At 50.8% G+C, this 25,250-nt stretch overlaps 2 protein-coding genes across 3 annotated transcripts; both read right to left on the bottom strand.

The window, feature by feature from the left end:
• Nucleotides 1-262: 262 nt before the first annotated feature.
• Nucleotides 263-10,875, bottom strand: rnpepl1 (arginyl aminopeptidase like 1). Of its 2 annotated transcripts, XM_086216905.1 has the most exons (12): nt 10,157-10,874; nt 9,407-9,954; nt 6,330-6,470; nt 5,951-6,102; nt 4,969-5,085; nt 4,663-4,898; nt 3,389-3,502; nt 3,166-3,278; nt 2,858-2,966; nt 2,521-2,748; nt 1,563-1,705; nt 263-1,424 (listed from the first exon to the last, which is right to left on the bottom strand). In XM_086216905.1, exons 2-12 carry the CDS (start codon nt 9,893-9,895, stop codon nt 1,146-1,148), a joined length of 2,121 nt encoding a protein of 706 aa, XP_086073031.1. In that variant the 5' UTR covers nt 9,896-9,954; nt 10,157-10,874; the 3' UTR covers nt 263-1,145. The 2 variants fall into 2 exon arrangements, with proteins under 2 accessions (XP_086073031.1, XP_086073032.1); XM_086216906.1 differs by lacking the exon at nt 6,330-6,470 and having other exon boundaries at nt 9,407-10,875.
• A 257-nt stretch (nt 10,876-11,132) lies between these two features.
• On the bottom strand, nt 11,133-24,698 carry abcc5 (ATP-binding cassette, sub-family C (CFTR/MRP), member 5). The gene is given in 31 exon segments (XM_086216899.1): nt 11,133-12,070; nt 12,350-12,514; nt 12,584-12,697; nt 13,430-13,508; nt 13,780-13,939; nt 14,035-14,224; nt 14,307-14,396; nt 14,471-14,657; nt 14,906-15,188; nt 15,269-15,398; nt 15,630-15,776; nt 15,855-16,024; nt 16,244-16,337; nt 16,435-16,578; nt 16,714-16,887; nt 16,889-16,918; nt 17,162-17,234; nt 17,344-17,468; nt 17,546-17,617; nt 17,797-17,977; nt 18,396-18,553; nt 20,859-20,966; nt 21,309-21,457; nt 21,535-21,682; nt 21,784-21,957; nt 22,055-22,288; nt 22,360-22,504; nt 22,586-22,741; nt 22,958-23,049; nt 23,725-23,891; nt 24,286-24,698. Coding segments are annotated over 30 exon segments (4,179 nt in total). The 5' UTR covers nt 23,830-23,891; nt 24,286-24,698; the 3' UTR covers nt 11,133-11,968.
• Nucleotides 24,699-25,250: the final 552 nt, after the last annotated feature.

The raw sequence follows: 25,250 nt of genomic DNA, 5'->3' as shown, positions 1-25,250 counted from the left end.
ATCTTTTGAAATTCAGGTCGCGGCACTTCCGGGGTTCCTCATAAACATACGTTTAGACATTATACGCCACCTGCTTTACGTTTCCGCTTCCCCCTGAAGTCTTGCAAAATAAAAGCAGCAGCTTTAAGAATGGTGTTTTTTAGACAGGTTCAGTAAGAATTTGAGATTCACTCACTAGAAACACCTTTCTTATTTAGTCTGATCCTTGAAGACGTGGATACTTCACGGGCCCACCAGAAAACCAGGAGAAACAATTCGTTGCTTGAAGTGTTTATTTTGTGAAAAGTTACAAACCTTCAGTGAAGAGGCGTTCAGGGACAGCTGGGACACTGAGACGTTTCACAGATCTTTAACATGTTCACTTTTTTCTCAGAAAAAAAATATGAACATTTGAATCAGTCAGTAGGTTTTTAATCAAACTGACTTTCGTCTAGTTACTCAGACAGAATATTAAAAATTGCTTCAGTGACTCCTCACTTCCTGTCGTCCATCTCTGTTATGAATGGTTTCCATTCCCAGCTGCCCTGAATGCAGCATTAAGGCCACAATTGTGAAGTTTCAGCTACATCTTCATTTATTTATTTTCTTTGTTGTTGCAGAGATTAAAATTGTAAGACATCAAACACAGCGATGTGTCACAGCAGAGACACATACGCGTATGACTGACAGGTGTGTCATGTGTCAAAGTCATGTGACCAGTGGTCATGTTCCTGAAACTCATTTCCGCCAGAAACATCAGATTCATTCAAAGTCTGAATCCAGCACCAATTCTCCTGTTGTTTTCGACGTCAAAGTTACATTACCTGCATTCAGGACGCCGGGAACACGCTCAAAACACGCCAGGAAAACAGTGTTGTGACGTAACGCGACGCGACGAGACGCAACGCAAGCATCATAAAGGTTTATTAGGTTTCAGGGCAGAAATGAGTCTCCAACATGTGACGTCTCTTTCAAGTTTCCAGTTTAATTGCATGGAGGCCCGTCATCCAATCACAGGCCAGGGAGGAGCAGCCATGACCTTCGACCCCACCACCACTGCTTTCCACTTCCTGTCAGCACCATCACTCTGGAGTGTTGCTGTTCTCACAGTGTAAAAACTGTAATTCTAAATTGCCATGGCAGCAGGTGCCATTGTCTAATCGACATCACGCGGAGACATTGACGTCCCGCAGCGAAATGGCGGCGGTCGTCCCACTGGCAGTGGCAGCCGTAGCAGCGGGAGGTGGGGAGGGGGGGACAATGGGGAGGGCGGGGCCATTCTGATTGGCAGGAGCAGCGCCAGTCTGGAAGAGGATCTGCTGTAAAGTCCTTCTAAGGTTTGGGTGCAGGCGGCGCTGCGTCTGGTAGAAAATCTCCACAGCAACACACTTCATCACCCCAGCAACCAGGTCCTCGTACAGTGGCACCGTGTACATCCTGGAAGTCTGCAGACAGGAAGCAGGAGTCTAAGGCCCTTCAGATGACGCGAGGTATGACGAATAAAACCTTCAGATCGAGGTGACCGTTGCTAGCCTGAGCAACGCTAACATTCTAACACATGCAAGTTTGCGGTATCAGCTCACGTGTTTGTTCAGGAAGGCTCGGACGCGCGGTAGGTCGGGGTAGAACGTGTTCCTCACCACCATCTGCAGCCAGCGGATCTGGACTTCAGCATTCAGACTGTCAAACAGAGACGAGTAACAGCTGGACAAACTTGCCATCACATCTGGGGGACAGACACATCAGGCCACATCAGAGGACAACAAGGATGCAGAGCAAGAAACAATCCTCTTTGTCAAAACTGCTGCCACCATTACCCACAATGCATCTCAACAAATTATGGACTACTAGAGGTGGCTAAAGTAGCCTGGAGCAGAGACAAGCAGGAGATTATTAATAATAATGTTAGGTTGTTAATGCTAACAGATTATTAATGCTAATGTTAGGTTGTTAATGCTAACAGATTATTAATGCTAATGTTAGGTCGTTAATGCTAACAGATTATTAATGCTAATGTTAGGTTGTTAATGCTAACAGATTATTAATGCTAATGTTAGGTCGTTAATGCTAACAGATTATTAATGCTAATGTTAGGTCGTTAATGCTAACAGATTATTAATGCTAATGTTAGGTCGTTAATGCTAACAGATTATTAATGCTAATGTTAGGTTGTTAATGCTAACAGATTATTAATGCTAATGTTAGGTCGTTAATGCTAACAGATTATGAGTGCTAATGTTAGGTTGATAATGCTAATATATTATTCATGCTAATGTTAGGTTGTTAATGCTAACAGATTATTAGTGCTAATGTTAGGTTGTTAATGCTAACAGATTATGCTAACATTAGGTTATAAATGCTACTTTTAGTTGAGAATTAAGAGTCACACCAGCATACTTTGATAACAGTGTGTACAGATTAGCATGTATGCTAGCACTGGTCGTAGGATCAGGGGTCACAGCAGTACATCTGGCGGTAGTAAAGTAGTAGTAAACTAGTAGTAGTTAGTAATGCAGTACTATTAATATTGCTTCTATGTACCGTGAGACAGAGGAGAAGTGTCAAGCATTCTGTCCAGGAACAAAACAATCTGGAAGGTGCTCCAGGTTGAAAGGTCAAAGGTCGTCACAGCTTGCAGGTTCAGGGCATCGCTGGTTTGCCACAGATCACACAGGTCCTGGACCGGCCGGGTCAGAGTGGCGCCCGCTGACAGATCAGGCTCGTACAGAGGCGGCCCGCAGCCGTTCAACCAGCGCTCAAACTCCAAACCTGAGGCACATACACAGGAAGTGACGTCAGAGGGCAGAGGTTGCGTCAGAAATCAAGGTGACAAGGACATTTCACTGACGTCATCACGGCGACCTCGGCTGACCCTCACCTTCCTTCTGAGCGACGCTCGCATCCTTCAGCTCAGGAAAATAACCCAGGAAGTAGTCGATGAGGTCCTGAGCCACCACGCTTTTAAACTTAAACTCTGAGATGTAATCCTGAACACACACACACACACACACACACACACACACACACACAGGTTGTTTTCTTCTGTGTCCTGCATGAACCTGCTCCTTGTTCTCAGCTTTATCATGACAGCACCTGTCTGAAGCAGTTTTCCTCTGTGATGGTTGACATGTCGCCATAAAATCTGTGTGTGTGTGTGTGTGTGTGTGCGCGCGTGCGTACACTAACCCGAAGGAAACAGTCGAAACGCCGGATGTCGCCACACAGCTGGGACAGGTACGAAACGAAACAGAAACCTTTCTCATAGGTAAAGAGATTCATCAGACTGCTGGGGTTTACACCTGGAGGGGGAGGAGTTACTGAAGTGATATCACACCTGTGTGTGTATGTGTTTGTGTGTGTGTGTGTGTGTGTGTGTGTGTGTGTGTGTGTGCATGTGTGTATGTATTACCTGGCTCAAACTTGACATGCAGTTTGCTTGCAGGGTTGTTGTCTCCAAGGAGACGCAGCTGTCTGTGCAGGGCGTCCAGTCGTACGACAGTTTCCAGACAAGTGAACGCCTCACCTGAAGAAGAGGAAGGTGAAATACAGAAGAAATAGTCCTACTGTAAGCCTCAGTAGCTACGATAGTAGTACTATCAGTAGTAGTCCGACTGCAAGCCTCAGTCGCCACAATAGTAGTACTATCAGTAGTAGTCCGACCGCAAGCCTCTATAGCTACGATAGTAGCACTATCAATACTAGTCCGACCGCAAGCCTCAGTAGCTACGATAGTAGTACTATCAGTAGTAGTCCGACCGCAAGCCTCAGTAGCTACAATAGTAGTACTATGATTCGTAGTCCTACCGTGAGCCTCAGAAGCTATGATAGTAGTACTATGATTCGTAGTCCTACCGTAAGCCTCAGTAGCTACGGTAGAAGTACTATCAGTAGTAGTCCTACCGTAAGCCTCAGTAGCTGCAATAGTAGTACTGTCAGTAGTAGTCCTACCGTAAGCCTCAGTAGCTACGATAGTAGTACTGTCAGTAGTAGTGCGATCAGTAGTAGTACTATCAGTAGTAGTCCTAGCATAAGCCTCAGTAGCTATGATAGTAGTACTATCAGTAGTAGTACTATCAGTAGTTGTCCTAGCACAAGCCTCAGTAGCTACGATAGCAGCACTGTCAGTAGTAGGACTATCAGTTGTAGTACTATCAGTGGTAGTCCTAGCATAAGCCTCAGACGATAGTAGTACTATCATTAGTAGTCCTACCGTAAGCCTCAGTAGTTACGATAGTAGTACTGTCAGTAGTAGAACTATCAGTAGTAGTCCTAGTGTAAGCGTCAGTAGCGACTATAGTAGTATTATCAGTAGTAGTCCCACCCTAAGCCTCAGTAGCTACGATAGTAGTACTGTCAGTAGTAGTGCTATCAGTTGTAGTCCTACTGTAAGCCTCAGTAGCGACGATAGTAGTACTATCAGTAGTAGTGCTATCAGTAGTAGTATTATCAGTAGTCGTCCTGGCATAAGCCTCAGTAGCTTCGATAGTAGTACTATCAGTAGTAGTACTATCCGTACTACTGTAGTATCAGTAGTAGTACTATCAGCAGTAGTCCTAGCATAAGCCTCAGTAGCTACGATAGTAGTACTGTCAGTAGTAGTACTATCAGTCGTAGTCCTAGCATAAGCCTCAGTAGCTACGATAGTAGTACTGTCAGTAGTAGTACTATCAGTCGTAGTCCTACCATAAGCCTCAGTAGTGATCCTGCGCTGGGCGTACGTAGCCAGACCTTCGCTCAGCCACATCTCCTCCCAGGTGGCGTTGGTGACGGCGTTCCCAAACCATCCGTGTGCGATCTCGTGGACAACATCAATGAGCAGGAACTCGCTGCTTTCCAGGATGGAAGCAATGATGAAGGTGAGGCAAGGGTTCTCCATGGCGACGATGGGGAAGGAGGGGGGCAGGAACACGATGTCACACCTGAGGGTCAGCGGGTCTGAGTGACGCTTCTAATCCACACCAGGGACCAAGAGTCTGAGGCTCCACTCACCTGCCCCACAGGTAGACTCCAAAAAGCTGCTCGGCCACGCCCAGCCAACGCTCCACGCTGCCCCCCAGCTTCTTCACCGCACAGGACAGCAGGCATGGCTCCGCCCACACACGGCTCCTGGGGGCGGTGCTGATTTAATACACTTTGAAAGCTTAATTGAACGTCATTACCAACCACATTAACCAGTTAACCAACTAGTAAACTCATGTTATCAGTTCAACAGTTCCTAGTTTGTGATGCGGTCGACTCATAAAAGCTTCCTATCACTCAGTGATTCGCCCGGCAACACGTTGGACTCACCACCATTTTGTGATGAGTCAGAGAAAAATACTGGACAGGAATAAAGATGAAACCATCATCACAACTGGGATTCCTGGCTGCTGTCAGCTGGTCAGGCAGCAAACAAGCTGAACTCAACTTAGAGCCCAATGTGTGTGTGTGTGTGTGTGTGTGTGTGTGTGTGTGTGTGTGTGTGTGTATCATTAGTGAGAGACAGGGTCAGATCACAACTCCATTCAGATAACCAGCCTTTTTAAAGCTGTTGGCCCGCTGTCATGACAACAGAGCTGAAAAATCACAAATTGTGCTTTGTCCAAATCCCTGTTTTGACAGCATGATTTCATCATTACTGTTTAATCTGTTGTCAACAGTGATGATGTCATGACCCAGACACCAACACTGCATCTCTGGGACTGTCCAAGACAGCGAGATGGTTTTACTGTTCACGGTAAACACCTGACGGAGGAACTCGCTCACCTTTCCTGATCTGGATGATTGATTACTGATGAGTTGTTCACTTGTGCGTACTCACTAACTACAGGTAAACGCCAAGTATTAGCCGACGTGAGTGGCGGGAACATCAGGCTGCAGGAGTCGGATGTGAATCGTGTGCGTGTGTCAGCCAGCAGGTGGCAGCACAGGGCCGGGGATCGCCTGATCAGCTGATCCAATGGTGTTGGATCAACATCTGGGGCGTACTGACCGTGGGCCCACGTCCACGTGCTGCAGCTCCCCGGCCACCAGCGCCACCAGGTAGGACGGGACTGGGAACTCCATGGAGAACTGGAAGACTCGGTCCTGGGCGGAGTACGAACTCCGTGACGCGCTCATCAACACTGTCACACCATCTGGGACCTGCAGGGGAGGGACAGACCGTGATCAGCTGATCGGGCCGCGCCCCGTTTGTTTGTCAAGGCTGAGACAGAGAACCAAACATTCAACCAAGACGTGGAATGTTTGAAGCAGCGCCGACGCCACGTACGCCATCAGCTGGAGACCAAGAAGGGTCGCTTAACGGCTTTGCCAGCTAGCTAGCAGGGGGGTGGGTGGGAAATGACCAGATGCGTGGGGTCAAAGCTCACCCGAACCGAGGCGGTGTAGGTGCTCTTGATGGTGGGCGTGTCGAAGCACGGGAAGAAGGAGCGGTTACACACCGAGTGACCCTGAGTGAAGACGAGCGGGCGAGACTGACCACAGGTGAGCTCCGAGTCCAGCCACCAGATCTACACACAAAGACAAGATGGCGACCACATCATCATCATCATCATCATCATCACCATCACCATCACCATCACGTCACATCGCCATCACCGTCATCACCATCATCGCCATCACCGTCATCACCATCATCATCATCATCCCCATCACCGTCATCACCATCATCATCACCATCACATCGCCATCATCACCATCATCACCATCACATCGCCATCACATCGCCATCACCATCACATCGCCATCACCATCATCATCACCACCATCACCATCATCATCATCACCATCACCATCATCATCATCATCACCATCACCATCACATCGGCATCATCACCATCACCATCATCATCATCACCATCATCACCATCACCATCATCACCATCACCATCACCATCACCATCACATCACATCGGCATCATCACCATCACCATCACCATCACCATCACCATCATCATCACCATCATCACCATCATCACCATCATCAACATCATCACCATCATCAACATCACCATCACCATCATCATCATCATCATCACCATCATCAACATCACCATCACCATCACATCGGCATCATCACCATCATCATCATCATCATCACCACCATCACCATCATCAACATCACCATCACCATCATCGCCATCACCATCATCACCATCATCAACATCATCACCATCATCAACATCACCATCACCATCACATCGGCATCATCACCATCACCATCATCATCATCACCACCATCACCATCATCAACATCACCATCACCATCATCGCCATCACCGTCATCACCATCATCATCATCATCATCACCATCACCATCACCATCACCATCATCATCACCATCATCACCATCATCACCATCATCAACATCATCACCATCATCAACATCATCACCATCATCAACATCACCATCACCATCACATCGGCATCATCACCATCACCATCATCATCATCACCACCATCACCATCATCAACATCACCATCACCATCATCGCCATCACCGTCATCACCATCATCATCATCATCATCCCCATCACCGTCATCACCATCATCATCACCATCACATCGCCATCACCGTCATCACCATCATCATCACCATCACATCGCCATCACATCACCGTCATCACCATCATCATCATCATCATCATCATCACCGTCATCACCATCATCATCATCATCATCATCCCGATCACCGTCATCACCATCATCATCACCATCACATCGCCATCACATCACCATCATCATCACATCGCCATCACCATCATCATCACCACCATCACCATCATCATCATCACCATCACCACCATCACCATCACATCGGCATCATCACCATCATCATCACCATCACCATCATCATCATCATCACCATCATCAACATCACCATCATCATCATCACCATCACCATCACCATCACATCACCATCATCACCATCACCGTCATCACCATCATCAACATCACCATCATCAACATCACCATCATCATCATCATCACCATCATCAACATCACCATCATCAACATCACCATCATCATCATCATCACCATCATCAACATCACCATCATCATCACCATCACCATCATCATCACCATCATCACCATCACCGTCATCACCATCACCGTCATCACCATCATCAACATCACCATCATCATCATCATCACCATCATCATCATCACCATCATCAACATCACCATCATCACCATCATCATCACCATCACCATCATCATCACCATCATCACCATCACCGTCATCACCATCATCAACATCACCATCATCATCATCATCACCATCATCATCATCACCATCATCAACATCACCATCATCACCATCATCATCATCATCATCATCACCATCACCATCACCATCATCATCACCATCATCATCATCATCATCACCATCACCACCATCATCATCACCATCATCATCACCATCAACATCACCATCACCATCACCACCATCATCACCATCATCAACATCACCATCATCATCATCATCACCATCATCATCACCATCATCATCATCATCATCATCACCATCATCACCATCATCACCATCATCAACATCACCATCATCACCATCATCACCATCATCACCACCATCATCATCACCATCAACATCACCATCAACATCACCATCACCATCACCACCATCATCATCATCACCATCACCACCATCATCAACATCATCATCACCATCATCACCATCGCCATCACCATCGCCATCACCATCGCCATCACCATCGTCATCACCATCACCATCATCACCATCGCCAACATCATCATCACCATCATCATCACCATCATCATCATCACCATCATCACCATCACCGCCATCACCACCATCATCATCATCATTGTCATCATCATCATCATCGTCATCACCGACACCACCATCATCATCATCACCACCATCATCATCGCCATCACCATCACCATCATCACCATCATCACCACCATCACCATCATCATCATCATCACCATCACCATCACCATCATCACCATCATCACCACCATCACCATCACCATCATCACCATCATCATCATCATCACCATCATCATCATCATCACCATCACCACCATCATCATCGCCATCACCATCACCATCATCACCATCATCATCACCATCATCACCACCATCACCATCATCATCACCATCATCATCACCGTCATCATCATCGTCATCATCATCATCATCACCATCATCGTCACCATCATCATCATCATCATCATCACCATCGTCATCACCATCGTCATCACCATCGTCATCACCATCATCATCAGTGTAATGATAGACTCCGCCCACCGCATCTCAGTCATCACCAGCTGAGGTATTCAAAGGTGATGACATCACACGGGGACAGGAGAACATCACGCCATCTTCTTCATTATTCTAGACCTGATCTCTGACACACAGCTCCTGAACAACCCAGTGAAGTTGTGTGATGTCACGTACCGCCGGCCCGTCCGTGGTGGTGTACCGGACCGTGATCTGGATCAGTCTGCCCGGTTTCGTCGCTGCTGTCGGCAGGCTGATGTTGAGTGAGGAGCCGTAGTCAGTGAAAGGGTCGACCCGGTAGGTGAGGGAGACGGGGTCCTGCTGTCCAACGCCGGGAACCTTGCAGTCGATGGCGTGGATGAGCAGGGAGGGATGGGAGTCCAGCACCAAGGTCTGGACCCCCGGCTGGACAGGAACCAAGTCCAGAACCAGCCAGCAGCTCATCTCCTTCATGGCGAAGTTGAGCCGCAGGTCCAGATGGAGGTGACGCAGTGTGAAGCAGCGGAAATTGGAGGCTGAGGCCACATCCACCAGGGGGCACTGCTGAGCACCGGGGACGCTGACTGGGCCCCCCGAGGGCCGGTCCCCGGCACAGTGCCCCCCAGAGGACGGGAGGGACTTGCGGCAGCAACACAGCGAGGTCGGAGTCTTCTGGAGGTCCGACATCCTGAGCTAAAGCCGGGACTAAACCCTGCTTGTACCCGGACTAACTACATCCACAAAGACTGCAACGAGGACACAACATTTAAAACCAGTTTCCAATATTTAGACTAAAGCGCAGCTGAATTTAACCCAAACTACAATAAAAACAAAGAAAAACAAAGTCCGAACCTTAACCTGGACCCTTGAGGACAGAACTGAGCTTTAACTCAGGATTAACTTTGTCACTTAACCAAACTCGGACTACATTTAAAACACAACACTCACATCAACCAGGCCGGAGAACCTCAACCACGATCCTTAAATAAACCAGAGGAACACAATGAAGGGCACTTGTGACTCGGGACCGAGCTCCAGCTGAGTCCAAAGTAAAGTCCGGCGGCATTAAAAGTTCAGGGTTTGATTCATTTAAACCCGGTTCGAGGTGAGCAGGGCCAGGCACCTGTTTCCCGCAGCAGCAGAGGTAAGGACACTTCACGGAGTTCCAGCCGGTCCAGGACCGAGGCAGACTACATGAGCCGGGGGATCGGAGGCCAGCTGCTCTCTAGCTTCGCATCGTCGGCGTCGATGCGGTTCTAAGAATCAGGCACTTTCACCGGCGGAGTTCGAGGTGGAGACATCGCTGGTTAGCAAGCCGGCTAATTAGCTAACAGTCTAATTAGCATTAGCACCTGGGAGCGCATAGTTGGCGTCTGCTCGCGGGCAAACCGTCTATGTAAAATCCATCAGGACCCCGAGAAGAACCAGACCGACACCGACTCCTCCTGTGAAGTCAGCCCGGTTTCCCTGATCTGTGTCCCGTCCGCTGGATCCAGATAGTCCCGGAAAGATCGGCGGGTACCGGCGGCCGGTGGTGACGTGAGTCGCGAGTTTGGCGGACAGAAGATGGAGGAGACAGTTTGGACACGGGACGAGACAAAAGGACAACAGAGGAGAAATGAGAGGACAGACGGGGACCCCTCAGGACAAAACAGGAAGTACCTACAGCAGGAAAAAGTTTCAGCAGGCCGCAGGGGGCGCTGCGGAGCTCGGCGAGGTCAAAGGTCACACAACTGAGCGGCTGGGAGATTTCCACTGATTTACCAGCGCGGTTTTGTTGTTGTTGTTGAACTGTGGATGTCAGCAGTGTTAATAAAGCTGCACTGATTGAGGAGGCAGTTGTGAAGGCTGTTAATATAACACACACCACGCACACACAAGCACACACACTCACACTAACACACACTATCAGGCCAATGACAGGCTTTTATTTTGGCAGCAAAAGATACAAAAACATGAACAGACACTAAATCAGGACTCCTACGACGGAATCATGGCTGAGCTGCTGGGCAGAAACTGACAACAATAAACTCAAATAGTTTAAGTAGAAATCAGACAATAACAGGAAACACCTGAGGTTTCTTTTCAAAATAAAATACAATTAGAGTTAATAAACCAGGCTAAAACTCTAAATGAGCTGGACTGGAAGGTCAGCGTGGTGACTCCTCCTCCATCTTCATATCAACATACACCTGATCACAAACGTCCAACGCTATCAAAGACTTTATCTTCAAACAAGAAAATCCAGGTCCTGCTGGGTCCCGGTAGGTCCAGGCAGGTCCCACTGGGTCCCCCTCCACGTTCACATCTGTCTTTAAGTCAACTTGTGTTTATAAAGCACCTTTAAAACACCCTCAGGTGATCAACGTGCTGATGAACTAATACTTACTACTACTACTAGTACTAGTACTACTGCTGATAATAACAATCCTAATAATACCATTAAATGAATCGATCGAAGTGTAATCGATGTGTGTATTGATTTGTTCTGCTCTCCTTGAGGCTGCAGAAGGAAACCTGTGGTTTCTGACAGACAGAACAAGAAACTCTGATAAACAAATGAAGGTGAGCTTCAAGTCAGGCAGCACCTGGGAAAGAAACACAATCACACAAAACTTCATGTTGCACGGCGAGGGTGTAGAGACCGGCGGGGTCGTGACTTCGCCTCCGAGGAGAGAGAAGTGACAGTTTGGGAGCCGGAGTGGCGCCTCCGCAGGTGTTACCTGGAACTACGCACGGCTCTTCATTACACCTGCTTCCTCACCCACGCACAGAGATCTTGCTCTCCACGGCGGCCATCATGGAGCACAGCCGAGAGTTCTCATTGGCCAGTAGCCTGGATGGCTCGTCAAACTCCACCACCTGGACCAATTACATGTTTAGATAGTTACACACAACCCCCGCCATATTAGCGCAGGCAAAGACGGAGCTATGCTAACACTTCCCACCCACTACCAGTCATTGTGCTAAGCTAACTAGCCTGGGTCTCAGCTCCCGAGAGGAGGGTCTCTACGGAAAATAAGGAAATAAAAAAGTGTCCGTGTCCCCTCAGTGGAACGACTGGAGACAGACATTAGCAGCTTGAACTGAGGACGTGGTGATGCTGAACTCTGACTGGCTGGCCTGTGGCGGAGGCGGTACCTGTCCCTGGTTGAGCACCATGATGCGGTCTGAGGCGAGCACTGTGTGCAGGCGGTGAGCGATGGTCAGGGTGGTGCAGTCCTGGAATGAGCTCCGGATCGTCTCCTGGATCAGAGCGTCTGTCTCAGCGTCCATCGCCGCTGTGGCCTCATCCAGGATCAGCACCTGAGAACACAGCTGGCCAGTCAGACACCAGATGTCCAGGGGAGGCGGGGTCAAAGGGTTGTGTCTCACCTTGCAGCGCCTCAGCAGCGCTCGGGCCACGCACAGCAGCTGTCTTTCACCCACCGAGAAGTTCTCTCCGTTCTCCACCACCTCCGATTCCAGCTTCAGGGGCAGCTGGGTCACCTGACACGTAGACAGGAAGTCCATCACACAGGTGGGGGGGTTAATGTGTGTGGAGCAAATGCGAATTTGTGGACGGAAATTCAGTTCTTTTCCGTCATCCTCATTCGACTCAGGCATCAGGACTGCCAGACGAGGATGTGCGCGGGACATTTCTTACGTTCTGGTTCCCTGATCAGTTTAAGGAGGAGAGTTGGAGCGTTCTTGTCACAGGGGAGCAGAACTGGGCCCTCATTAAGTTCTGAAGTCATTAAAAAAAATCAAAAATATGCCTGTTTGTAGAAAAGGTAAGGAAAACTTGAACTGCATAAAGGTTTTTTTTGTTTTCTTCCTAATTGATCTTGTAGTAGGCAAGAACCCCGCCCCCCACCCCAACACTAAAATGGTTTGGCCCGGGCCACTGATCCAAATTTGACATTTTTTTAAAGTTCGGTACCCTCAAAATGTCGGGTCACTATGAATCTGATGCTCAGAGAAGAGAAGAAAGGAAGAAGAAAATCAAGGTTCTAAAGACTTCCTGAACAAACGTCTCAGGAACCTGGCAGCTGAGCGCAGCGGGTTTTTATCGCGACAGTTCAACGTTCTTCTTCAAACTGTCCAGGTTCTACCGCCAACTGCTTTCCCGTCATGAGACGAGTCGTCAACTCAGTCACTCCAGGAAGCAGACGGCCGCTCCTCTAGAGAACAAAGAACGTCCACGTGACTTTGACATGGCGAGGTTCCGTTGCTACTCACACATTCCTTCATGTGGCTCCTGCCCAGAGCGTCCCAGATCTGCTGCTCCGTGTACTGGCTGAACGGGTCCAAGTTGAACCTGGAAACACGGCGACAATAAGCCTCCATCTTGCTACTTTAACGGTCAATCAAGTCTGTTTCATTTCTAAAAACATCAAATGGCAGCAACAGTTTTAAGTTTTGTCCTCTACAGCGACGATGTGATCAGCTAATAAATCCGGAACAGAAGCTAACAGGACCTCTGGGGGAACCACACAGACCCCCGTAGGTTCCGGGCCAGACGCTGGGTGGGGTTTCACACATGGTGTCAGGTGTGGGTGGGGTGGGGCGACTGTCATGGGTGGACCCACCTCACCGTCCCACTGAACAGCACAGGGTCCTGTGGGATGATTGACAGCTTGCTGCGGAGGTCTGCCAGTCCGATATCACTGATGTTGACGCCGTCGATCAGAACTGAGCCGCCGCTACACTCCACCAGCCGGAAGAGGACCACGCCCAGCGATGACTTCCCTGCACACGGACGGACAGCGTGTCCTCAGACATCTTCATCAGATAATGACCTCTGACCCCTTCCCTTCGCCTCATGACCTCTGACCCTATGGTACCTGATCCAGTGCGGCCCACAATGCCGACCTTCTCTTTGGGTCGGATGGTGCAGGAGATCCTGTTCAGAACCATAGGCAGGTTCTCCTGGTACCTCATCTCTACCTCCTGGAACACGAGCTCCCCCTGCTGGGGCCAGTCTGCTGGAGGGGAATGACCTTTGACCCGGGCTGGTGCCTCCTGGGACAGCGACTGACACCGAGACCTCATGTCATTTACAGAGCAGGACTCGTCTGTGAGGTACTGATGATCAGCTGAGCGGCGCCGCTCCTACCTGAATATAGTGGTGGATTCTCTCCACGGAGGTGAAACGAGCTTCAGTCTCGGACGCCAGACGCACGGTGAACTGGAACAACCCTGTCAGCTGGCGAACAGGCGGGAAACATGAGTCATCATCCCGTGAAGGTGGTGATGTCACCGAATTTCACTGGAAGTTACCTGCACAGCGTAGGAGATGGCGAGGCCAGCGTAGGCGGGAGGGATATGCCCGTGCATGAGGACCATCATGAGGGCAGTGAGGCTGATCAGAGCCACGCTGATGACGTCCAGTCGCACCGCCAGCCAGCGCATCGCACAGCTGAACAGGTAGAATGGAGCCTGGTTCTGATCCAGCAGAGTCTGGTACCTGAAGGACACCAATGCGGTTAGAGACTTGGATGGCTTCCGTTGCGTGTTTCTGTTTTATTTACGTCACATCTTCGTTCGCAACAAACGTGGCTTCTCTGCTCGCCACGCTTGCTGCCCGTGATTGGATGGTAAGGCAGCGACCTCCACTGACCAGGATCAAAGGATCTGAGGACCACGCAACCCCTGGCCCCCCACATCGTCCGCCATGTTTCCAGATATCGTAGCAGGCGAGTTTGGGGTCCTGACCTGTTCAGGAAGTCTGGCGCCCGGCCGTAGGCCTGCAGCGTGGACAGCCCCTGGATGCTGGAGGTGATGTGGGACATGAAGGGAGACATTGTCACATTGTCCAGCCGCTTCAGCTCCCGGATGAAGACCCTGGAGACGCCATGGAGCACCGCAAACATCACGACCAGAGGACCAACCGCCACCAGGAACCAGGGGAAGACACAGCTGATGACGCCCAGGCAGAAGAACACCAGGATGACGTTCTGAATGAACATCTCAGCCTGGAACGGAAGACGAGTGTCCACTGCAGGAGACACAGGGACAGACACGGTCAGCCGGTGTCCAAGTAGCCTCACCCTCCTGACGGACAGGAGCTGGTGTTACCTTCATCCATGTCCTTGGAGAAGCGGTTGAGGATTCGTCCGGTTGGCGTCACATCAAAGAACTTCATGGGACAGCGGAGGATCTTGTGGTAGAGTTCGTCATGCAGTCTGGAGGAGGCTCGCAGCGTCCCCTGCAGGACACCAGGTGACATCATCAGGAGGGGACACACACTCTGGACAAACTTCTCAGGAGAGCAAACACAAATTATATGTTTCGATCAAACAGGAAGTGGATCTTCCACACCGACGAATTCAACAAAAACCTGACTGATTATAGTTCATTAACAACCTGATCGCCGTGTTTGTCCTCATACCTTCCATATTCTAACCTCTCATTTCAGTCTTATCAGTGACATCATCACCTTCACGAAGACGACGCCTCTAATGAGTTTGAAGAGCAGCATGACTCCCATAGAGGAGGCGTAGATGACAGCGTAGTGTTGCATCATGGGATTGTCCTTCATGTTAGTGCTCAGAGCGCTGCCGTTGCCATGGGCCACAGTGGCATTCTGGGGGGACAAAGACGAGGAGTCAGGTGGAGGCAGACATTAAAGTGGCAGGAGGAGGAGGAGGAGGCGGAGTCTCACCCCGCTGCCCTGGTTGATCCAGTAACTCAGCCACCACTGGCAGAAGGCGGAGCTTCCTACATTTAACACAAACAGCACCAGGATCAACAGGCAAGAGGCGACGCCACCGCATGCTGCCATGTACAGCCGGAACACAGGCCAGGCCACACCTCCATAGTGTTGCACCTCCCCTTCAATGTCACATGACAGGAAGCAGTCAAAGACAGAGGAAGATGCAGATGTGTTACAGGTGTTTCACTTTTATGGCTTTAGATACAAATCTTCATCTTAGACCTAAGACCATGTTATTAATAGCAGTCGAAATGAACACCGTCACACTTCTGACTGTGGAGTCAGAAGTGTGACGGTGTTCCAGGTGTTCCAGGTGTTCCAGGCGTTCCAGGTGTTACCGTTGCTCTTCAGGACTGGAATCTTCTTCTTCACTGAGCCTGGTTTGCTGTCAGCTGCTTTTCTCTGAGAGCCACTGTTCTTCCTACTGGGAGCCTGAAACACACAGACAGACAGACAGACAGTCAGAGAGACAGTCAGAGAGTCAGAGAGACAGTCAGACCGACAGACAGACAGACAGACAGACAGGTACCTCTACATGTGGAGTATCTCCCAGCTGGAAGTGATTAAACATGGCAGCGTAGTCCCCATTCAGCCTCATCAGGTCGTCATGGTGACCCTGCTCCACGATACTGCCCTCCCTCATCAGGATGACATCATCACAATCCACCAGGTACTGCACCCACACAAAGACACATACAAAGACACATACAAAGACACACACACACACACACACACACACACACACACACAGGTTACTAGCAGGCCAACGTGCAACAGTAATTCTTGCAACACCTGTCCTCAGCTCTACCTGCAGCTGGTGTGTGACAAAGATGATGGTCTTGTGGCAGAGCTGCTTCCTGATGGCCCTGTGGAAGATGTGATTGGCCACGTGGGCATCAAGGGCGCTGAGTGGGTCGTCCAGGACGTAAATGTCTCGGTCACTGTAGAGGGCGCGGGCCAGGCTGACTCGCTGGCGCTGTCCAACCGCTCAGGGTGGCGCCCCGCTCACCGATCTGGCAAGGGAAAGCGCAGCAAGAGACAAACATCATGAACTGGTCAACACGTCCGGAAGGACGGGACGTGTCAGTCAGGGGGCGTGTCTCCAAACCCCCCTGGGATGACATAACCTGGACCCCAGCAAGTGCACAACCCGTAGGTGAGTGACCTCAGACCTCATGGTCAACTCCTCTTAACTGTTTGCATCCGTAACAATGAAAACAACTCTGGACTGTAACAGAAACAGGAAGTGATGTCACCTCAGTAAGGTCAGCATTGGGCAGCAGGGCAAGGTCTGGGCGGAGACAACAGGCGCTAAGCACGGACTGATACCTGTAGATACGGAGAGACCGATCAGCTGATCAGTGGAAATGTTTCTCTCTCCTCATTGGTCAGTTCCGTCTGTCATTTGATTTCATCCATGACTCATGAACCGTCTCACCGGTCCTCCTGGTACTCCTGTCCAAACAGGATGTTGTCTCTCAGTGTGGTGTTCAGGATCCAGGCCTGCTGAGCCACGTAGGCCGGCCGCCCTCTGACAGCCACACTGCCCTCCACCGCCGTCATCTGCCACACAAGCCAATCACAGATCAATATGCTAGTCCATCCAGCAGAGGGGTTCACAGGAAGGGGCGGAGCCTCACCTGTCCCAAGATGGCCGAGATCAAGGAGGTCTTCCCACTGCCGACACTGCCGCAGACCCCGACCAGCTTCCCCTGGACGGACACACGGTCACACTTTTGAGGAAACAACTAGAAACTAAACGTAAACTCAAAAGAACGAGAAATGAATCAGAACAGAAACAACGGCGAGGAGGACAAAGGTCGGCGAGAAGAAGCCCCAGAAGCCGAACCGAAGGAACTCGATCCAGCAGAGACACGACCAGGTGACACACCTGCTGGACGCTCAGGTTGATGCAGTGCAGGGTGGGCTGAGCTCGCGGGGAGACGGGGGACAGCAGGGGGGGACAGGCCTCCTCGTCCTCGTCATCTGGGCCCGAGGCTCCGTGTCCTCGTCTCAGCAGCGAGTCCATCACCTCCTCTGGCTCCTCGTCCCCCTGGTGATCCACTGGATCTCTGCAACGCACCGTAGATGCACATCACCAACCAGGAGCCAATCCAGCGCCCCTCACCTGAACGTCACCTGACCCAGCAACTCCTTTCACCTTCTTAGCTCACAGGTGAGTTGTTTTTTTGTTTTCTTTTGGCTTCTAGGAAGTTGTTTGTTCAGTTCTGTTTACTCTGCAGTTAACGCCACTGTTTGGTGATCAAACTGCTTCCTGGTCTGTAACGCCAGTTTAACCCTGGCGTAGATCATTGGAGACCAAAGACCCCTGACTACCTGACTTCTTTGATCAGGTTGGGTGGGTGTCTGGAGGCCTTTGACAAGCGTCTAAATAAGAGACGCTAAACTCTTTCTATCCGGGGACCCCTGTGGTCCTCGACTGGCAGCATCATCAGATTGTGTCGCTTCAGCCAGAATCTAAACATTTACTTGTGCCGGAGCCGACTCGCCATCCGCACAGGTGGACCGGGCTTGGTGTTCTGCCCCCCTCCGTCCCAGGCAAGACTGGCTCCACACATTTCCACGGCAACCTCAGCATCCCCTGGCAACGCACGGATGTCATCAACCTCTGGCAGCTGGAAGAGACTCTGAGAAGAGACGGACATCAGCTCAGTTACACCTGCTGGTTCAGCCTCAGGGGGGCGCCACACCCCTCAGCCCTTTAACCAGACACTCATCCCTCCATCCCTTCATCCCTCCATCTAGACAATCATCCCTCCATCCTTTCATCCGTCCATCTAGAAACTCATCCCTCCATCCCTTCATCCCTCCATCCCTTCATCCCTCCATCTAGACACATCCCTCCATCTAGACACTCATTCCTCCATCTAAACACTCATCCCTCCATCTAGACACTCATTCCTCCATCCTTTCATCCCTCCATCTAGACACTCATCCCTCCATCCCTTCATCCCTCCATCCCTTCATCCCTCCATCTAGACACTCATCCCTCCATCCCTTCATCCCTCCATCTAGACACTCATTCCTCCATCCTTTCATCCCTCCATCTAGACACTCATCCCTCCATCCCTTCATCCCTCCATCCCTTCATCCCTCCATCTAGACACTCATTCCTCCATCCTTTCATCCCTCCATCTAGACACTCATCCCTCCATCCCTTCATCCCTCCATCCCTTCATCCCTCCATCCCTTCATCCCTCCATCTAGACACTCATTCCTCCATCCTTTCATCCCTCCATCTAGACACTCATCCCTCCATCCCTTCATCCCTCCATCCCTTCATCCCTCCATCTAGACACTCATCCCTCCATCCCTTCATCCTTCCATCTAGACACTCATCCCTCCATCTAGACACTCATCCCTCCATCCTTTTATCCCTCCATCTAGACACTCATCCCTCAATCCTTTCATCCCTCCATCTAGACAATCGTCCCTCCATCCTTTCATCCCTCCATCTAGAAACTCATCCCTCCATCCCTTCATCCCTCCATCCCTTCATCCCTCCATCCCTTCATCCCTCCATCTAGACACATCCCTCCATCTAGACACTCATCCCTCCATCCCTTCATCCCTCCATCCCTTCATCCCTCCATCTAGACACTCATCCCTCATCCCTTCATCCCTCCATCTAGACACTCATCCCTCCATCTCGACACTCATCCCTCCATCCTTTCATCCCTCCATCTAGACACTCATCCCTCCATCCCTTCATCTAGACACTCATCCCTCCATCTAGACACTCATCCCTCCATCCTTTTATCCCTCCATCTAGACACTCATCCCTCAATCCTTTCATCCCTCCATCTAGACACTCATCCCTCCATCTAGACACTCATCCCTCCATCCCTCCATCTAGACACTCATCCCTCCATCCCTCCATCTAGACACTCATCCCTCCATCTAGACACTCATCCCTCCATCCATTCATCCCTCCATCTAGACACTCATCCCTCCATCCCTCCATCTAGACACTCATCCCTCCATCTAGACACTCATCCCTCCATCCCTCCATCTAGACACTCATCCCTCCATCTAGACACTCATCCCTCCATCTAGACACTAATCCCTCCATCCCTTCATCTAGACACTCATCCCTCCATCTAGACATTCATCCCTCCATCCCTCCATCTAGACACTCATCCCTCCATCTAGACACTCATCCCTCCATCCCTTCATCTAGACACTCATCCCTCCATCTAGACATTCATCCCTCCATCCCTCCATCTAGACACTCATCCCTCCATCTAGACACTCATCCCTCCATCCCTTCATCTAGACACTCATCCCTCCATCTAGACACTCATCCCTCCATCCTTTCATCCCTCCATCTAGACACTCATCCCTCCATCTAGACACTCATCCCTCCATCCTTTCATCCCTCCATCTAGACACTCATCCCTCATCCTTTCATCCCTCCATCTAGACACTCATCCCTCCATCCTTTCATCCCTCCATCTAGACACTCATCCCTCCATCCTTTCATCCCTCCATCTAGACACTCATCCCTCATCCTTTCATCCCTCCATCTAGACACTCATCCCTCATCCTTTCATCCCTCCATCTAGACACTCATCCCTCATCCTTTCATCCCTCCATCTAGACACTCATCCCTCATCCCTTCATCCCTCCATCTAGACACTCATCCCTCCATCCTTTCATCCCTCCATCTAGACACTCATCCCTCATCCTTTCATCCCTCCATCTAGACACTCATCCCTCATCCTTTCATCCCTCCATCTAGTCACTCATCCCTCCATCAATACGACTGCTTCAACCATCCTGTGAGACTAGTTACAATGGTAGTAACAAGTTAGCCACACCCACATTAGTCACTTTCCACCAGAAAGGATCAGACACGCCCATATTAGCTGTACTTCCCTCACGTCCTCAACTATGACGTCATCAGTAGTCAAAAGCAGGAAGCAATCAGACCTTGAATCTTTCCAAGGCCACTGACGCCTCTGACAGAGACTTGACTGAGAACGGAGTGACCTTCAGGGCAAAGGTCATGGCGTTGAATACCGTCACCACGGTGAAGGCCTGAAGAAACACAACGTGAACAAGCTGTTAGCATCCCAAGACAAATGTTGAGGAGTTTGAAGATCCTTCGCTAGCAGTTAGCTAAAACCTCCCGTTATTATAACAACAATCTTTTTGCAACAGAGGAAGACTCCAAGTGTAATTAGCCAGTTAGCTTGATAGCAAAGCTAGCAGACAGCAGCAAACTGCTACCATGCTGGAGATTTCTGCTCATTGGTATAAATACAGAACGATGGCAAGGGTGGCCAGTACGCTATGTCTACAGACCTACATGCTAGTGAGTAAACATGCTAAAAACACACACTAAACATAACAACACACGGGCAATTGTGTTTTTGGCACCTGCGCTGCCGTCAGGTCGTGTCCTAGCAACATGTGGGTGGAGAATGTCGCCACGCTGGCAATCACGACGACGATGGGAGCCACACCAACAGTGATACTCTGGAAGTAGCCCGTTAGCTCCAGGATCTTACGCTCCTCCTCACGGATCCCTGTCAAGAACATGTCTGATGTCACACTGTTGCTCAGCAACGGCCTGAGCTGGTGAGCGTGTCAGGTGTGTACGTACTGTGGATGTCCTGTGAGAAGGCCTTGACCCAGGCGTGCATCTTGATGAACTTGATGTAGCTGAGGATCTCATTCATCTTCTGCACCCGTCTGTCGGTGACGGCCACGCCCTTCCTCCTGAAGTACGCCGTCAGCTTGGAGCTGAACATCTGCACAGGTGAGCGGTCGATACGTCACAGACGCACCAGACGCTTCACAGGTACACACGCAGAACAGCCGGCCATCTTGAATGCCTGCTGATGGTACTGACCATGGTCGGGTAGAAGAGGAGGAACACCGCTGAGCCCAGCAGCGACGTGGGTCCCAGGATAAACAGGTTGTAGGCCACACCCAGCACCACCACCAGGGGGCCCCCTGCCAACAAACTGCCCACCGCCGCCGCATCAAACATCCGCTGCCCGTCACTGGAGCACATGTTGACCAGCTGGAGGAAGATGGAGGCATCCGCTCAACCTTACACGTTCTGACTCATTTCTGTAGCAGTGACATCGAGATCCCCAACAGCCGAGGCGCCGTCTCACCTGGCCCAGCGTCTGATCCCGCACGCTGCGGAGACGTAGGATCTTGTGGAAGGCCAGGCTCAGAAGCGCCCCCCGTAGCCGCGTGCCCGTCCGGTAGTTAAGAGCCCAGGTTAGAGCCAGAGACCAGGAGCGCACCAGCTCCAAGACCAGGAGTGCCAGCACCAGCAGCAGCCCACCACCAAGCTCTGCCTCCTCCTCCTGCGAGTACTCAAGCAGACGCTTGACCACGAATGCCTGGTGGAGGGCGTAATACATGGGTCAGACTTTTCAAACTGGTCAGACTGGGAAGACTGACACAGACTCACCGCGCCACTGAATCCGGCCAGCTGAGTGACAGTGAGACAGAGGATGGACAGGAGGAGACGCGTCCGACAGAACAGCCAAACCACCGAGCACAGAGACGCCTCAGCGCCCTTTGACCTCTGCTCCTCCTCCCACAGAGTTGCTAACCTGGACACACACACACACACACACACTCCATCAGAATGTATTACATTGACTTAAAGGTTCTAACTGCCAGATCCTCCCTACCTCAGGGTGTTGGCACGGCAACCCTCCTGCTGTGACACGGACCAGATGTTGTCCAGTAAGAGCCGACCTTTCCTGTGGGCGTGCACCGCCAGAGGGGTCAGCCAATGAAACGTCATGAAGGAGAAAAGACCTGCAGTGTCGACGGGATGATCACACCTGAGGAGAGGAACACACACACTTGAGGAGAAGAACACACACCTGAGGAGAAGAACACACACTTGAGGAGAAGAACACACACTTGAGGAGCACACACAAACACACACACACACACACACACACACACACACACACACACACCTGGGGGGGAGGAACATGCACACACATGAGGAGAGGAACACACACACACACACACACCTGAGGCGGCGGGGTTACCTGTGCCACTCTGCTGTGTCTGTAGCTCCGCCCTTCTCCAGCTCTTCACCATGGCAACCAGCTGATCCATCGGCACACACACCCAATGCACCCTGACAGCAGACACACACATAAACACTCTGGTCATGTTACTTCTATAACACACACACACACATGCGGGTCGCGTGGCGCTGATGAAGTCTCCACGCTGGCTGTGGTGCCGCCATCTCGCCACGGTCTGAATCATCACTTTGAGGGAAAGATTGCAGAGGTGTGCACCGCGTTAATGGGCGGAGCATTGAAAGTTGATTTTGTGTGTTTGTGTATGTGTGTGTGTGTGAGTCTTGGGCAGAGCTGAGCTGCCACTGAGCATGTGCAGAGCTCTCGTTCTCAGCCTCCTGATGCTCACACGCACGTCACATTCAGTCACACAGCTTCAGCCAATCAGGCGCCTCCTTTGGAGCCCGGCATCATCAGGGGGCGGGCTTCATCATTTTAAACAAGATGTGATGTTCACTCTTCAGATGTTTGTCATTCCTTCACTTGATGTAGTTTTTTTCTGTTTTGTGCTTTTAATGTGATGTTTCACCCTCTTTCTAACCTGTGTGTGTGTGTGTGTGTGTGTGTGTGTGTGTGTGTGTGTGTGTGTGTAGATCTGTATAAAAAAGAATGTCCATGTATTTGTCAGTTTTTCAGACCAGGCCCCAAAAGGAATGTTATTGGTTGGTTGTGACCATCTGTGTGTTCACCTCAGCAGGTGTGTGTGTGTGGGGGGGGCTTAGGCTCACCTGACATTTAGCGTCTTGGCACAGTTTGACCTCTGACCCAAGCAGACCGTGGCAGGAGGGCTGCGGTGACCCCGTCTCACTCCGTCCACAGTCATGTTCTCTCATCTTCTATCAACCACATGGAGCTGTGACCTTTGACCCCCTCAGGCTGGAAACTCCTCCCCCCTCTAAAGTCCAAGGGCAGAGGCAGAGATGAGGCGGGGCCAACAGCTGCCTGTTGTTGTTTATTATTTACTCAGCTGGCCACCAACAGTCAGGTGACCATGTCATGTGACCCCATCAGGACATCTTGCGCCAGTTTGAGAGGATGTTTGGTTTGTGAGTTGATCAGGAATTCTCCAATGACATCAATCAATCAATCAGCTGACTGTGACTACATGCACACGAAGTATAAATACTGCGAACCGGCTGGAGCTGTTCAGCGGGGGGGGGGGGGGGGGGGGGGGTGCGCAAGCCTTCACAATAAGAGCCGATGCTCCCGAGGAACAGAGTGTCCTCGCGCTCCCCGCATCACAGGAGATGACGACGGATCGAACCGTCGATCAGCTGACGGCTGCTCACCTGCGTTTGCGTGTGTCCGCGCGAGGACAGCCTCGGTCCCTCCTGTCCTCCTTCACGTCCGCCGCCGTTCTGTTAACAACCTCTTCTCTGATGCTGCGAGCCAGCGGCGCGGGGGCTCACGGGAGATGCAGTTCTACGTTACAGACCAGCCCACCGCGTCATCGCCATGGTTTCACTCCACTGACGTCAGTGACAAACATTTCTATCCAGTCAAGGGGGCGTGTCCAGCGCACGGGTGAAGGCGCGCGGAGAAGTCATCTTTCTTTCCTTCTCAGCTCCTGAGCCGATGCCTAGTGACACCTGCCGACGTCACCTGTCATAAGTGGGCGGGGCTACTCAGCTCTGCGTGTTGGGGATGATGTAGTAAACGTGTAAACTTTTCTGTCTTGTTTTCTTTTCTGTTTTTGAAGACCAAAGACCTCAGAACCCTCACCTGAGTCTGGAGGACCAGAAACCCAGAAACCAGGTGGCATGTTGCCAGAGACCAGAGACGAAGGATGGGGGAGGATTCTGAGACATGTGACGTCATCACACCTTCAGGACCACAGTGACTAACTGACCCTCTCCGTCAGTGGTGCTGACGATTCACCAGTCGAGCTCTGATTTCATGACTGTTGTTGCTGACGTCACGGTCAGCTGTCATCTTCACCTAAACAATGCCGGTGCTGATGATGTCACACCTGTACCTGACAGCAGTGCCACGTCACCGCCATACAAGTTCTGATCCAAATCAGTTCCACAGCAGGAACTCAGAAGTTGGAGAAACTTGAACCTCCTCCACATCTGGAGAACCCGAGGAAACAAAAACCAGAACAAACCACAGACCCAGGAGCCATGGTGCCGCCATTCACTGAGCGCGCCAGCTGGCGCCGGTCAGAACCCACCACAAGTTGATATTTGAAGGTGAACAGAATTAAGGAGCCAAGCGGCACCGCGTTCAGGTCCAAGTTCTTCCAGTCGCAAAT

Source organism: Aulostomus chinensis, chromosome 10 (assembly GCF_037954235.1).
Source record: "Aulostomus chinensis isolate RoL2024-O1b breed Wild chromosome 10, RoL_Achi_v1.0, whole genome shotgun sequence".
NCBI classification, from domain to species: Eukaryota; Metazoa; Chordata; class Actinopteri; order Syngnathiformes; family Aulostomidae; genus Aulostomus; species Aulostomus chinensis.
Note: the sequence above shows the minus strand (reverse complement) of the source record. Positions and strands in the feature narration are given on the sequence as shown.